The following is a 16,661-nucleotide window of genomic DNA, read 5'->3' on the forward strand; positions in this document are numbered from 1 at the left end:
ATATCTCATTTTTTTCTTTCTTCTTCTTCTTCTTTTTTTTTTTTTTGCCTTCAGGACTTTTAAACTTCTGCGCATGGCACCAATCATTCTCCTGATGCTTTCCACAGCCGTGTGCCCTCCTTAACTTTTGGAGCACTTCTAATAACGCTGCCATGTGTCTGCTTCCTTCTCTCGCTGGGTGAAACTCACCCAGCAAATCCTTTCAAAGCTTTTAACAGGTAGACCGGCACCCTCCTCCGGAGGAGTGTGTTCTTATTATCCTGTCCCTTCCAAGTAATTTAGTTAGTTAATTAATTAATTGCCACGTGCAGATTAATTTAAGGAAGCTGGTGTCTGCCCGATTAAAAGCTCTACAATCTCTACAATCAGTTTATCTAATGAGCCATTTGCACCCAAAACAATAAGCTACAAATTGGTGCAGCGCCAAACATTTCCATTTGGTGCCCCACTGGAAGGCCATTGGTCGACTGGGCGGGCAATTTGCATACAGTGGGGCTTAAAGTCGGTCTGCTAACTCGGAGTTGGACTCAGACAGGAGAAGTAGTTCCCGACTTGCATCATCTGAATACTTTTTTTTTTGGGGTGGGGGGCACTCAGCATGGCGTTTTGCAAAGCTGCATCTGTGGCGCTTGTCTTGACTCTTTTTTCTGTGTTTCTACGCACTGTGCACTGCACAACTACAAGGTACTTTACTTATGAAGAGGATGCACCCGGGACGGAAATAGGGAATTTATCCCAAGATTTAAAGATTGATCCGTCTGATGACCCGGACACATCTTTCCGCTTCATGCAGGAGAGCAACACCTCAGTCATTCACATGCGGGAAAGTGACGGACTCCTGACCGTCGCGGATGTGATCGATCGGGAGCAGCTCTGCCCCAGGTCCCCTCGCTGCTTCATCGCCTTCAACATCGTGGCCCACTCCAGGGAGAAGTTTCAGCTCATCCACGTGGAGATCGAGGTGAAGGACATCAACGACCACTCTCCGTACTTCCCACTCAACGAAACGAAACTGGAGATAGTTGAAAACGTGCCCCTGGACTCTAGGTTCCCGCTCCAGATCGCTCTCGACGAGGATGTGGGTGATAACTACATCCAGAGCTACATCATCTCCCCCTGCAGCCACTTTGCGGTGGAAGTGCGCGAATTGGAGGACGGAGTGAAGTTTGCCGAGCTGGTTCTGGTGAGTGAGCTGGATAGGGAGGTGGAGGACTCTTACACTATACAGGTGACTGCGTCTGACGGAGGAGCACCTCCAAAGTCGGGATCTATGACTGTGAACATCAAAGTGTTGGACTTTAATGACAACAGCCCGGCTTTTGCGCACAGCTCCCTGAAAGTTGAGTTGGAGGAAGACTCCCCGGTTGGTCACCGAGTACTGAAAGTGCACGCCTTCGATCCGGACCAGGGCATCAACGGGGAAGTAGTATATGCGTTCCCGGATGAGCTGTCATCCGAAGCGGCCCAAACTTTCCACATCGACCCTTACTCCGGGGATGTGACCCTGAAGGCGCTGGTTGATTTCGAGAAAAGGAACTCATACGAGCTGAGAATCAGAGCCTCGGATCAGGGCGAGAGCTCCGTCCCGTCCACCTGCACGGTCGTGATCGAGGTAGTGGACGTGAACGACAACGCTCCGGAGATCAGCATCAAGCCGATGACCTCCAGCAGCGACTCGGTGGCCTACATCACCGAGGCTGCGGCAGCGGAGAGCTTCGTGGCGCTGATCAGCACCTCGGACAGAGACTCGGGCTCCAACGGGTACGTGCGCGTCAGCCTGCTCGGGCACGAGCATTTCGCCCTGCAGCAGGCTTACGGGGAGACGTTCATGATCGTTACCACCGCTACTCTGGACAGAGAGAAGATCCAAGAATACAACTTGACTGTAGTGGCAGAGGACCTGGGGAGTCCCCCGTTTAAGACGGCCAAGCAGTACACAATCAGTGTAACAGATGAGAATGACAACCCCCCTCTTTTCAGTAAGTCTGTGTATGAAGTTTCAGTTCTGGAGAACAACATTCCTGGCTCATACATTACCACCGTTGTTGCTCGAGATCCTGACATGGGAAAGAACGCAAAAGTATCCTACAAGCTCCTAGATTCAGAAATACCGGGGGGATCCCCAGTGTCCACCTATGTTTCTGTAGACTCAATCTCGGGGTCCTTGTACACTTTGAGGTCTTTTGATTATGAGACGCTCCAACAGATTGAGGTGGTCATCCAAGCAGAGGACAGAGGCTCCCCCTCTCTGTCCAGCACCTCAATGATCCGGGTCAGAGTCGTGGATCAGAATGACAACTATCCATATTTCACCTTCCCTGTCCTGCTGAATAACTCTGCTGACATCCTTCTTCCCTACACTGCCCCCGCAGGCTACCTTGCCCTTCAGGTAGTAGCAGAAGATGCGGATGAGGGGGTGAATGGCGAGCTCTCCCACCAAATTCTGGAAGGCAACCCAAAGCTGTTTACCATGAACAAAAACACTGGAGAGATCGCTTTGAAGCAGTGGCTCACAGCCGAAATAGGGGACGTGTTGGAAATTAAAATCACAGTCAGTGACAACGGAAGGGCCCCTCTGTCTAGCAGTGCCACTATTAGGTTTGTGGTTTCAGATACAGAACCCCCTGAAGACCAGGTTGTCATTGTCCTACAGTCAAGTGAGGAAGAAGGCTCCTCGTTCGATGGCTCACTAATCATCATCATCGTGCTCAGTGGGGGTTGTGCCTTCCTGCTAATTGCAATTGTGGCCGTTGCCCTCACGTGCAAACTGAGCCGTGGGGGAAGAAGAAGCCGTGGCAGAAAGAGAGAGGTGTGCCAGGGCCTGTTTGACGGCAGGGCCCACGCCATGCTCAGCTCTGCAGAACCAAACATTTACACGGGCCAGCAGGGGTTCTTCCATGAGAGGACATCTTTGTCTCTGGATGATTCCTGCCTCTATGAGGAGAGGAGCAGAGACTCAGAATCGAAGGTGAGTCATCCAGTGTGTTTTTTTTTTTTTTTTTTCAGCATTTTTCATCTTTTTAGCTTCGTGATGTTGCCTTGATCTATGTGCCAGAAATGGAAACTAAGCGCTCTACTGTCACTCTGTTTGCTCTCTTAGATCTTCCTGCCCTCCAAGCATTTTCAGCCAACGTCTGTGTGGCAAGGTGACAGATACTGCTTGCAAGTGAGGTAAGTTAACTGAAAAAATGAGAAATTTCCTTTCGCGTGTATTGCATAGCAGTGAAACTTGAATGAAAAGAAAGCATGCTTTACTTTTCACCCATGCATGCAGTTTATTGATTGTGGCAATGTGTGCAGATTGAGGTTAGATGGACAGCAAAGATCTAGTTTTTGCATATGAAAGCACATCAATAACCAAGCTAATGTGGTGTGGTTGTGGCTCATACTGTATTTTGTTGACTGCAGCGGCCTCAGCAACAACGACCAGCTGAGCGTGAAGGACAGTGGCAAAGGGGACAGTGACTTCAATGACAGCGACTCAGATGTCAGTGGAGATGGCGGCAAGAAGAACTTCAGCACCTTCCAACCCAGACTGAAAAGTACGTTTTAAATAAATATTCCAGGGTGCCTAATTATTCAATATCATTTCACATTCCAAAATGTTTATACATCAAATTTAAAAATGTTTCAAAAGTTTCTTTGAAGTGTACTTTTTTTAGTTTATGTAATAACAACTAAAATGATGATACATAATTATTTTTTGTATTACATGCATGATTTACATAATGGCATCACATATTAGACCTCTCTACTATTTGTATTTTGCATGTTAAGTTTAAGAACCACAGTTTCTGCTTATAGATTTGATTTAAAATGGCTTCAACAGCCATTTGCAGGCTTTGGGAAAATGCTCATACGTGTCGCATTTCTATTAGAATTTGCAACATTTTTTTATTGGGATTTTGTGTGAAACCAAGGCAGAGTTGTGTGTATTAGTGTGAGACAAATGACACATACTAAGATTTTGATTTGCAAATCTTCAAAGAGTAGTGTGTATATTTGTTTAGTCTTTAATATCATTCATCCATCCAATGGCTATGTCCTTGCAGTGGGTGGCCGGTGACTCACTCTAGCGATTCATGGGATAAAGTCAGGGTACGCTTTGTACAGGTTACCTGTCCATCGCAGGGCAACATAGAGAAATGCAGGACAATCAACTATGTACATATTTACAACTACAGAACATTTTGTGAGGCCATTTAACCTGATAGTCATGTTTTTTTCACTGTGACAAGAGTACCCAGCAAGAACCCACTTATGCACAGGGAGAACATGCAAACTCCATGCAGAAAGAACCCAGGACCTTCTTGCTGCAAGGCAACAGTACTAACAACTGTGCCCCCATGCAGCAACCACATAAAGTACAGCTTTTATGTTTTTTAGCTGATATGCAAAACACTGTATGTGGATGAAAGTTACCACTGCACTATAACCTGAACCTATGACTGCACCATGAAGTTATTGCTCCAGAGACTGAATTCCTAAGCTAACGTTTCAGATATTTATTTGCTAATCTTTTTTACAAACTTGAAAAATGAAGACAGTGTATCATTATCTTCCACTTCCCAGTTGCACAATAGTTTGCATTAATTTATCACATAAAACCACAGTAAAATACATTAAGGTTTGTGATCGAAACCTTCATGTGTTTGAGGTTTCAAGCAAAAACTCTGAGGTGTTTGAACCTGCATAATTGAAGCGCCTTATACTTAAAAGCAAAATATTGAAGTCTACTTTTTTGATGTGGAAAAATCAAAGTAAGGCGTATCATTTAAATATAAATCAATTAAATAGCCTTATTTTTTTAACCAAAGGTTTATAACTTTTTGAAAATGTAAATAATTAATAATGGCAATAATTGTTAACATTCTGGCCACACTCAGTTTTCTTTGTACTCATTCAGACCTGGATAGCAACAAAAGTACCTCTACATATTTCCCAGACTTTGCAAGACTGGATTGAAAAAAAAAAAAAAAGTTGACAGGTTAACATTAAAGGTGGTTACATAACATCTACACTTACTGTATCTAATCTGCAGTTTTGTTTGTCTGACTTTGTTTCAGGTACTAGTAGCAGCTTATCTAGAGACTGCCAAAGTGCCTACTGTGTGATACCACAGAGGAGCTACAGGAACTCCAGAGAAAATGCCTACACAATAGGCTTCTCCCCCATGCCTGTTTTCAACAATCCCCACAGCATTAGGAAGGACTGTGGATACAACACAAACCAGCCAAAACCAAGAAGCAACATGCAGACTTTTTCCAGATCCGGGACTCTTCCTTCCTACTTCCCCCAGCAGCCGCATGAAACTGATGCAGGACACGCCACGGTCCACCAGGAGACTCCCAACATTGTAACGGTGGCTACAGAATCTGAAGTTGCAACTATCTTTTAATAAAATGTGCAGGTAATCTTATTTAGCCGCACATTGTGGATGAACATGTGTAGAAGTTTGTATCATATTCTTAATTAACAAGTGTACATATTTGTTTATGAGGAAAAAGTGGGAGAATGTTTATTGGATATGGACTAATCGAGCTTTTCCTGGCTGGTACTGATTATTGTGTGTCTGTGAATTGCCTGTTTTAATTTTGACAGGTTATTTTTTATTCTATATGTAATAATTATGACATATAGAAGAAAAAATGTGCTGCACGTTTTTTGATAGAGGTAGTAATTATAAATCAAACAGGAAATGAAAGCTTTACTAGCTTACCACAATTTATGAATCAATGCATAAACTTTATCTAATTTCTCCAAGCAAATGCTGATTTGAGGGTCATCGACCAAAACTGATCAGACCTCATTGTATTTATTTATTTAATGAAGAGGGGAAAAACACATATTTTTTTCAGCATTTAACTTGCTAATCACTGGTCATAGCCAATCAAGGGAAAATTGTCCAATTCCACTCTCTGGAAAATTGGTTGGTGCATCTCTTTTGTGTATTTGTCTTTCATTATTTGAGTTTCAGTATATAGTTTCCTGTGGTGTCTACTGCTGTGTTTCTGTTCTTTTTTTCCCTCAAATAAAATTTCTGAATTAATACAAAATGACAGTAAGCAATTTTTTTTTTTTTTTTATACAACGATGTGATTAAAATTAATGAAGCGTGACAAAGAATCATTTTAATTAAGGAACATTAGAACAAAAGATGAGAATCCCTCCCCTGCTTTAATTTTCTGTAAACATTTAAAACTCCTCCTCCAGTTTTAGATCTACATGATGAAAACTCCAGTCAGAGCTGATCAGATGTGCAATCCTACGCTCCCCTCCATTACCTGGGAGACCTGCTTTGAAGACTCCAAGGTTGCTCCGTTTGGTTTCTGGCATGCAAATGAGCACAAAAAAAAAAAAAAGGATCTGGTGCTCCTGAGGAAAAATAAGGTATAAAGCATTATACCGACAAAAAAAAAAAAAAAAAAAAAAAATCTTGCTGGGGTGCTGTCAAATCAACGCCTGTTCTTTAAAATAATTTCCATCACTATACACAACACAGCACCATGTATTAGGCTGTCTGACAAATTCCTGGCTGTCAGTTGTTGCTATGAGGGGTGAGCCTTTTAATGAATTCCTCTGCCTTTGCTGTGAAAATGAAAAGAAAAAAAAACTACCCATGTACAAAGTGAAATGCAATTTTTTATGCAACTCTTTGAATCCTCTGACACTTACAAGACACCTGCTTGCTGTGCTTTTACTATAAGCTTTCCCAGAGCTGGTTACTGTTTGCTGGTTTAATTCGAACTGCGAACATGCAGGGCAAGTGAAAACTGTTCCTGGTCCTAAATGATTTATCGACGAGACACAGATGAGTTTGAAAATCTATATCCAACCCTGCCGGCAAGTAACACCCTGGATTCTGGACACTGGTTGTTTGTAGAGGTACAGATTTAAAGAACATTGCTGTTATTTATTTTGTTTTTTTTTTTAGTTGAAAAGCTGGTGTTGTTTTTGTTTTCCCTTTCAAACACAGAATAAAGGGTTCTGGGACATTTCTCATGTCAAAACACTATACTTAGTCATACACAAATGTCCAGAGTTTCAAATACTTTTAAAATACATGTATGAGTGTAAATACAGAACCTGCAAAAAAAAAAAAGAAAAAAAACAGAGGCTGACTGACTAGAAGGATGGATATAACCAGATCAGAGAAACACCTAAATCTAATTCCATACTTTTCTATACTGCATATGAACAGTGCCAGTATGTAGCTGCAAATTTAGGACACTCAGTCTGGAAAAAGCTGAAGGTTTGCAAATAGATGAAGCAAGAAAAAGATCAATTAAACATACCTCTCAATCAAAGGACCATGCCTATGGGGAAGGTTGTGTTTCTTCACCAACAACTTCAAACAGACAAGCTTGCTTTAATATTGCTTTTTATCAACATTTCCAAAACTTGAGATATGCATTTCAAACGCTATTAAATACCTGAAGACAATCATCTGTTCGCAAACAACCTTGTCATTGCATTGTTCCGTCCTCATTATTTTCAAAGTCAGTTTAAAAGAGTGCTTGATTCATGAGAACAAAAAGGACAAGAGAAGAAAGCTGTTACAAATTACTAAACAGTCAGGTAAAGAAGAGTCTTCGTGGGGAAATTAATAGATTCTAAATCTTTCGGAAAAGAAAGGGGGAATATTAGTGGATTCAGATAGAAAGCAGAACCATTTTTTTTTCAGGGTTTTTTGTTCCCCTGAACAAAACGTGGGCTGAGAGCTGCCCTCATTTGCATGATCATAAATACTTGCTTTTTTTTTTAAGCTTTTTGATAGCTGTGATAAAAGCTGGAATGGAGTGGATTAGACACCTTTTACATAACCGTGCAGCACCAAACACAGTTCTCACATATTACAATGTTCCTCATGAATAAAACTAATTCCATATCTAAGCTGTCCTGACCACTCTTTCAGTATTCAGAGCTTCCTTTCGTCAGAGTCGCCACAGTTTTGAAAATTGCAAAGATATTAACTTGAGGATTCAAGGCCACGAAGTACAAAAAGGCAAGCAATAAGGAAGAAGGTCATATTTGTGCTCCTGGTGATGTTCACGGCCCTGACAGATAGCCAATTGTACACAGAGGGAAAATGCATTTATCAATCAATACAATATGGCTCCCTCTGTCATTGCTTTATATTCATCTTGTAGGTCAAACAAGTTGTGCACTGACCTGACAATTTATGCCACGAGGTATATTCATTTGCACAGTTTGGGGTGAAATGTGTGTCCGCTTTATTTTGAAATTGACTTTCTATCAGTGTCCAGAAGCAGATATCACGAAACATTTCGAACCTCCACAGCTTACAGTGCATAGTAAAAGTATTAAAGCCCTATGAACTTTTTCAGAGTTTATCATGTTACAGCCACAAACTTCAATGTATCTTAAGTCTCTAGATGTGCAGTGCTGGCGAGGACATGCCACACAAATTGTCCAGTTGTAATCGGACCTAAGGGTTGCATTGCAAATATGACTCATATTTTTATTTTGAAAAAAAAAAAAAATGTTTTAAAAAAGTTATTGTTCTTTAAAATAAATGCTAACAAATAACTGTGGCAATCTATCGCAAAACATTTCCACAAAATATGTAGCTAAATATACACATATTAACATTTGTGGAAGTGCAGGCAGAGCATATGAAAACATTCAAGGTGTATAATTACTTTTGCAAGTCTCCGCAGAACTGCTTCTCATCTCCACAGCTACTCCATTAACGAATGAGTCAGATCTGCCTGCTGTGTCTCTTCTGCACCTGTGGTGTTAAGTTGATTTTTGAAAAATAGCAAAATATACGACTGCGATTACGTTGTTATGGCCTGTTAGCATATCAGCTTTGGAACAAACTCTCCCGCATGTAAAAGACGGGGCCTCTCTGAATCGATGGCATGTGGCGCTTCAGGCCCGCTCCAGACTGCACCATGTTTTGTACTTCTCGCACCTCGTCTTCATCTTTGTCTGAGCTGCCAAGTGTGAATATTGACTTTTGGATGCGTTGGATTGTGGGGCTTACGCTGAAGAATAGCAGCATTTGTTTTTTACTTGACAGTTTGTCTTGAAGCCGAGGCTTTGTTTATGCTCATTTACCATTAAGATGTCAGCTGTGTCATTATTCCTAGGTTTGAAGAGAACGAGTTTGCTCGTGCCGGTGGTGTCTGCTGGTTTAAACTTGAGAGACACAGTGTGGGTTTGGACACAGGCAAAAGCAACAATTTTCACTTAATCATAGGATGTTATCAGAAGGTTTCTGTCATCCCACTGTAATTTCCTTCTGTGAATACAGTATGCCACAGAGGGAACGTGTCCCACATCTGGTGTTTTATTTCAGTCTGCTGTTGTTTTATCATATTCTTAAGGATGTGGGAATTCAAAGGAGTTTATAGACATCACTTTGGATTTGAAGCCTAATCCTTTACAAGCACCAACCTAAAGGAAGTCCGCCACAGACATTAAAGAGTAAAAAGAGTGTGTCATCTTTTGAAACATGCGTGTTTGTTATTTTGCTGAAAGTTGTCAGAAGTGAATTATTCTGCCTGTATTTGCGCAGTCTGAACATGGACCAAGCCAATCTTTAGAGGTTTTTTTCTGAGGCTGTTCCTCACTTTCAAACAAATTTACTTTATCTAAGAAAACTGCCTGCTGGCTAGAGCGCCACATTAAACGGACAAACACGAGAGTGGTATCAATCATTCCTCATCTGCCTTTCAACAGCAGAGCAAAGGCAAGCATATTCCCTCAACCTTGGATGATGTGCAATTTTCAAAACGTCACAAATCAACAGAACGCGCCATCGTTTCGAGATCTCTTGAATCATTCAAGAAAAAAAATAATTCAATATTTATATTCTAATCTGAGAATCTGATTTTCACTCTATGCATCGAAGCTGTTTTAAAAGAGCATTGTTTTTGAGTGGTGAATCAGAACCACAGTCCAATTGGGACATGATGAGAGAGATAGCCCTCTCCTCTAACTGAACACCTTACTTCTTTAAAGAAAAAAAAACAAACACGTTTTGCTCTAAAAGTGTAAAAAACTATAGTAAAAGATTAAACTTAAGATGGTTGGAAAGGATAAAGAAAGTTTTGATGACCAGCAAATGCTGGCTGTTCCTATTTCAAATGTGTAAGGAGACACTTTATTCCATTCGTAATTGTCAACATACTCACGTTTCTGCAAAACCTCCATAATCTCAACACAAAACACATTAGAGCTTCACAATATTTTGAACCACAATCTTCAGCACAATACCAATACATATGTGCCACATTGCTATGACAAAAGGCGGCTTGATTGCAATATATGACAGACTAGCCCTATGTTAAAGATCATTGATCCATGTTTTTCATCTTCAAATATGTTCAGTTGGATAGACCTTCACTGCCCTTGATCCATCCACCTGAATGAGATGCTTCACTGATGCTAAGGCTGGTGTAGAGGGATGCAACGCCGCCTTGATGAGGACAAAAGAGAAAAGTGCAGAAAAACAGTCCTGAAACAGCAATGTTTTACAATGATGCAATTGTACATTTTCCTAATTTAGGTCCCATTCAGTGTAGCAGAAATATTGCCAGGGCATTTATTGATATTCCGAATAGTAAGCATGACTTTAGGACTTATAGGGCTGTAACAATTCAATTAATGATTTGAGTTCCTCAGTTATTCAAATTTCTTGTGGCAATTTATCTGCCTTGAAGCTTTGTTAAATGATGTTTTACTGTTTAGCACCTTGTGTGTGTAATTATTTGTGTTGCACAACACTCTCCATTCCACCAGTGAGTCGGTGACTACCGCTATATATTGCTGGCATAACGTCCTGAATAAGGCCAAAGCCCTCTTCCTGGAAAAGTACAATTCCAACACGCCTGGCTGATCTTGTCTCCTGTGTTTTGACTTGATGTCCCCTATCACTGGCTGCATATCCCAAGCAATGAGATTTTCTGAAGCAACTATGTGCTCCCTGTCCTCTGGATTAGACATGACAGGTACTCAGATTGTGATCACAAGAGGCTGCTTTTATTTTACTGCAGCCTCCGTAGGTTTTGGGCAAGCTGTTGTACAGTTGAAATAGGGAACAGAGACTTAAAGAACAGATCAAAATATTATTTTTCATCTGTTTGCTTGTAAACTGGAGCTTGAAATTAACCTCTTTGGCTAAATCCTCTTATAGTTGTGGCTCAGCAGTGGAAGAATTCATCACACCGCATTTTTGGATGCTTACGATAAAGTCGATCTACGACTGAAGTTCCATCATTTCCGCAGGAATCGTGATGGAGTTCAGCTTCAATTCCCCAACACGCCATTTTTGTCACCATTTCCCTCTGTCTCCAAAACAAGCGCATGGGTCAGACTCGGTGTGAGGGATCAAGCTTGTTTATTATAGATTACAACCTTTGTGTGGGAAGGGAAGTATGCCAGCTTCAGGACTTGTATTGTACCAGCTTCATAAAAAAAGACCCCTGGGCACATGTTGCACTTCATTGGTTTTTTTAAGAAATCCGCACAGCATCTATCTATCTATCTATCTATCTATCTATCTATCTATCTATCTATCTATCTATCTATCTATTGATCTGTCTTGTAGTTCTTATAATGATTTACCAAGTAAGTTTTGGGTTTGTTTGTTGTTGCTGCTGTTTTCATGTCAAATATAGTTTGTCATGGGAGTAGGTCTGTGTTTGGTTGTGTGTGGGGTAATAGAAGGAGGCTAGGGCTTGCCTAGGGGGCTGTTTGTGCAAGAACTGATGCTAAAACATTTGTAACATTTGAAGAGCTGCATTTGGCCTCTCGGCTTGTGGGAAAGCCCACGTGTTTGTCAAAACTAAAAAAAAGTGGAAGAAAGTGATTTCACGTTTTCAGGAACTTTTCATAAAATTTGATGGGCAGATTTTGACAACTATTTTTGTTTGCAACGCTTCAAGTAATTACTAAAGATTTTAATTTTACACTAAGCTGTGTTCTGCTCTGGCTATATACACTTTATACTTGCCAAAAATGATATTCCGTAAGATGTATCTTTGAGCTATTTCAGAAAACTGGTTGATCACTTGTTCAATGCTTCACATTCACCTTTGCTGGAGAAACTCAGGATTCACTTGGGAGCAATATAACAATTTATAACAGATTTAGAAAAAAAGTGGAAATGTAATGAAAGGGTAAAGAAATATGTTTGACATGTGACAACTTGTTCCAGCATCTTGCATGTTAAGGCTTATTCGGCACGAGGTCGAGATTATTCAACGGAGACCCATGTAGCATGCTCTGCTAAACACGACATAAGCAATTGAAAATGCAGGAATAAGCAGAGAATTGCACATAGTCACTTGCATGGATGTACAAAAGCATTAGAAATGTGTTAACAGAAATGGGAAACTGTCTTTTTTGATGTGCACAATTGACACAGCGATCTGAAGACTGAGCAAGTAATTTTCAGAATTTCAGTTCTGATCTGAGAAATGCACCAAAGTGACACAAAAAAAAACCCTAATCTGCAGTCACTGCAGTATTCTCAGCCTGTAATGTTCATGTTGTAGGTTTTGCACCACTAGGGGGAAACAACAAGCTGTGGAATTATTAAATATTACAGAGCAGTTCAAACATCATTTGCACTTGTACGCCACTGTTTTTAAATACAGCAATCTGACTGAGATGAAAGCTATCATATAATAAAATAAATAGATTTTTTTTATTTACTGCGTGCTGTTGTGACTGATTCACAGGAACCCAGAGATCTTTCTCTGCAAAAATAGGAGGGCAGCCTTATTCATGAGCTCTTGCTGTGCTTTTACAAAACCTCAGTTTTTAATGGACTTTCAGTGAAGTCTCACAGGAAGCTCGTGTTCAACAGTAACATCACGCAGAGTGGAAATAATATGTCAGTAGTCTCAATTTTTTGCTGCCATTTGAGATGTGGGCTGTCTTTGTTCGGCTCAGGCTTTTAGTGACAAGTTCGCTCAAAACCACTGTTGTCCACCTGTTTATGTGACTTTTTTTTTTTTTTTTTGGAATTTTATTGTTATTTTTTTAGGGGATTTTCAAATGACTTAAATCGCTCTGATGTGGCATCATCTGCAGAGCGAAGGATGTGCGACATTCAAGGCTGATGAACAAACAAAAGACGAGTATGTGCTGAAGAGGTTTCAGCAATCAGATCGTTGGAGTGTTCATTTTCAGCTGAAGCACATCTGCGAGTAATCCACGTCATGAACTCCACATACAGCTGTTTCATCTTTACCTCAAACAGACCCAAGAATAAGACCCACACACACACACACACACACACACACTCACACACGTTGCATGGAAATAAGCTGAGATTCTCGCCTTAACTTCAATGGAAATGAAGGGGGACCTAATTAGCACTCCTAGAAGAGTATTTTCATGATAAAATAGAACATGAGCTCAAATCTCCACTGGGCTTGTTTTCAAAATGAGCTATTATTATTCAACTTTTAACAAGCAAATATCATGGCATGACCACGTAGGAAACACACTATGTTTCTTCTGTGATAAAAGCCATAACAATAAATAAATAAAGCTCTTAGGGGTTCGACACACACAATAGAATATTTAATCTGTTGCAGGCTTCGAGACTTTGTAAATTAGTTTATGGCAATGTACCAATGTAATTACTGTTATGCAACCATACAAGAGTTCCTATGCAGTCTGAAAAATTACAGAATTTGATTTCACTATTTACCGGTTCTTGATAAGTATGGAGAGAAAAAAATAGTGTGGGAAATATTTTTTTTTTATTTCCATACTTCATTCTATGTCTCTGTCTTGCCTTCCTATGTCCTTCAATCTATTCTTCATTTCTTTCTTACTTGCTCCTTTCCTTTTTTTCCCTTCTCAGTGCTGTCCACACTGTCTCATGTCTTTCCTTTCTTCTATCCCTCATTTCCAGTGTCCTACCTCTCTTTCTTGTGTCATTTCTACTTTCTTTTCTTCTGTTGTCCATTACTTGTCTTCTTCATTGTATCTTTCTTTGCTTCCTGCCTCTTCTGAATCCACCGTCTTTGTGTTCTTCACTGCTTTCCTTCTTTCTCATGTCCATTCAGACGTCTCTTCTCCATCTTTCTCACAGTTCCTTCTTTCCCTCTTTTCTTCCTTGTCTACTGCCTTCTCCGCTGTTCTTTTGTCCTTGGGTTTGTCCTTGTGCCCTACCCCCATCGCTTTGTTTCTTGATTACATTCTTTGCTGCCTGCCTTTTAGTCTCGGGTTTTTAAAGAAGTCCACATATAAAGTCAAGCTTAACTTGAGCACTTTATATCTTGGAGAAATATGAACCGGCTTGTTGAGTCAGGAAAAGTATTCCCTTCAAAATCTACTTACAGCTGATATTTAACAAATAATGTACACTGGAATTGAAGTCCCGTATCAAAGTCTGCTTAGCACCTAATACAAACTTGGCGCGGCTCTGCTGACGGCTGCTACTCCACGTCAGCGCCAGAGAGGTTGACCTCTGTCTCGCGCAGTAATGGCACTCGGTGCCTGCAGTTCTGTTTCTATCTGCAGAGTGTGCCAGCTCACACGTTAGGAGAGCTGGAGTTCTGCAGCTGATGATGATAAATCTTTGCCAGTCGCTCACCAGTTGATTGTGGTTTACAGCTGAGCGAGGGGAGCGTCTTATTGTGTAGGCGCAGGGCCGCCATGGAGACGGGGCTGCCAAAAGGAGGCACAGCTCTGGTATATGAAAGAGCAAATTAGGAGGAGAGAGATATAGAAAGAGAATGAGGGGAAAGGGAGGGCAGGCTAATATGTTGCATCAATCAGTCTAAATGACTTGCTTATGTTATTAGCTAACAGTGTTTTGTTTCTTCAGCTCCCTGAAGTTATTAGTGTTTCATAGTTAACCTTGAAGTAATTGGAATGGCTGCGTTGATGTTCTCCTATCTCTGCAAGACTGACAGTTTATTTTTCTTCCGTGGAAGGCTTCCCTCCTCTTTCATGTCTCTACAGTATTTATGAATTAGTTTCCTGTCACTTTACAGTACAGCCTAATACTAATTGGTGGCGAGATATATGGGTTATTCACATCCCGCTAGGTGGCATACAGTCTTCCTTCCTGCCTTCCTTCCTTCCTTTATGGCATTAACACGACTGAAAATTGTTGAAACTAATAACATGGTGTTGCACCGGTAATGCCGCTGCACAAATTGCACCTTCCTTGAAAATGGTATAATCTCAGACATAAATTTAAACACTAAGACTCCACTGCTACGGCTCCTCCAACCAGCCTCCTGACATTTTAATTTGATGCTTCATCTGCAAATAAGGCATGCACTGCACAGATATTAGCTTATTTTTTTTTTGGTTTTGTGACGACCCAACATTGGCATGGGACTCCTACGGATTAAAATAAATAAATTAGAAAAAAAAAAAAAACATAACCCCTGGTCATTTCTGCGCTGGTCCTCTACATGGTTTCAGCAGATTTTTCACGCAAAAGACCAAGGCATTTTCCAAATTAGACTGTTTAAAAGCACAATATGAAAGTATGAAGGAAGAAAAGGATTTGAAAGATGGTGAGGAAAGAGGGACGTACAGAAAGACAGAAAGAATCAAGGACATGAAAAAAACAGAAGACAGGAAATAAAATTAGGAAACAGGCCAAAGGAGTGATGCAAAAAGGAAGGATGCAGAAGGGCAAACATGAAGAAGATGGAATGGAAGACAGAAAGGAAGAAGGCAAGGAATGGATGAGGGCAGACACAAAAACAAATATCTGAAAGCAAAGATACACAGAAGACACACAGAAGGAAAGACAATTAAGAAAGAGAAAAGTTAAGGACCTAAAGCCAGACACAAGCAATAACTCAAGGAAAACAGAAGAAACACATTAAAGTAGGGCAGAAGGAAGGACTTAAACAGTCAGTGTCATGTAAAATCTGACTATTTGAGCTTCATATCATGTTATGATGTTATTCCCATATCAAAAACGTACATGCAGTTTTGTCTTGATTCTTTCATACAGGTTTGAGAAATCCTTTCATCTCCCTCGGCAATTAGTCAGCTGTCCAAAACGCCTGGTTGGACCCAGCTCCGCCTTCGAGGCACAGCTCCTCCTCCGAGCTGCAGTTTCAAGCTTCCGACTCAGTGCAGCTTTCACCCACAGCTTCAGAGGTTGTTAAAAAGTTAATAGAGGAGCAATGTTGTGATGATTTCCTGAAGGCAGACTTTGACAAAGAGCAGGAGTTTTTAAAGAGACAGAGGCCCAATTTCAAGGTGTTAAATCAGGAAGCAAAATTTCATATTTGATCTATGGAGCATTTTTACAACAACTGAATGTAACATACAAGTTAATTGATAATGCTATAAAATCGCACTATGTGCCTGGAAAAAAACATGATACTGCCCCTTTTAAGAAAGAAGGTAAAGATTTAAGTCAGAAAGTGGATGAAAAGAAAGACATAGAAAAGGAAGGAAGGAATGAAAGGACAGAAGCAAGAAAGGGATGATGTAAAGAATGAAGGAAGAAAGAAAGTAGGAGAGAAATATAAAAATCGTAGGAGAGAAGGCAGCAGGAAATAAGGAAAGTTAATTTAAAGAAGGGGAGGAAAAACAAAAAACAAAGATAAAAGAAGAAAGAGAGGAGAAAAGAAAGAAAGTGACAGAAGAGAAATAAAGGAAAGTGAGGAAATGTATAAAGAGAAAGATGTTTACAC

At 40.5% G+C, this 16,661-nt stretch overlaps 1 protein-coding gene across 1 annotated transcript; it reads left to right on the forward strand.

Moving 5' to 3' along the window:
• Positions 1-566: 566 nt before the first annotated feature.
• pcdh8.1 (protocadherin 8, tandem duplication 1) lies at positions 567-3,601 on the forward strand. Its single transcript, XM_088003968.1, has one exon. The coding sequence runs from the start codon at positions 599-601 to the stop codon at positions 3,041-3,043; it is 2,445 nt and encodes an 814-aa protein (XP_087860094.1). The 5' UTR covers positions 567-598; the 3' UTR covers positions 3,044-3,601.
• The last annotated feature ends 13,060 nt before the right edge of the window (positions 3,602-16,661 follow it).

Source organism: Poecilia mexicana, unplaced genomic scaffold (assembly GCF_051168715.1).
Source record: "Poecilia mexicana isolate PSO_F unplaced genomic scaffold, ASM5116871v1 scaffold_2, whole genome shotgun sequence".
Classification (NCBI taxonomy): Eukaryota; Metazoa; Chordata; class Actinopteri; order Cyprinodontiformes; family Poeciliidae; genus Poecilia; species Poecilia mexicana.

Coding starts and splice junctions, on each gene's coding strand:
- pcdh8.1 (XM_088003968.1), top strand. CDS start 599: ATGGCGTTTTGCAAAGCTGCATCTGTGGCGCTTGTCTTGACTCTTTTT.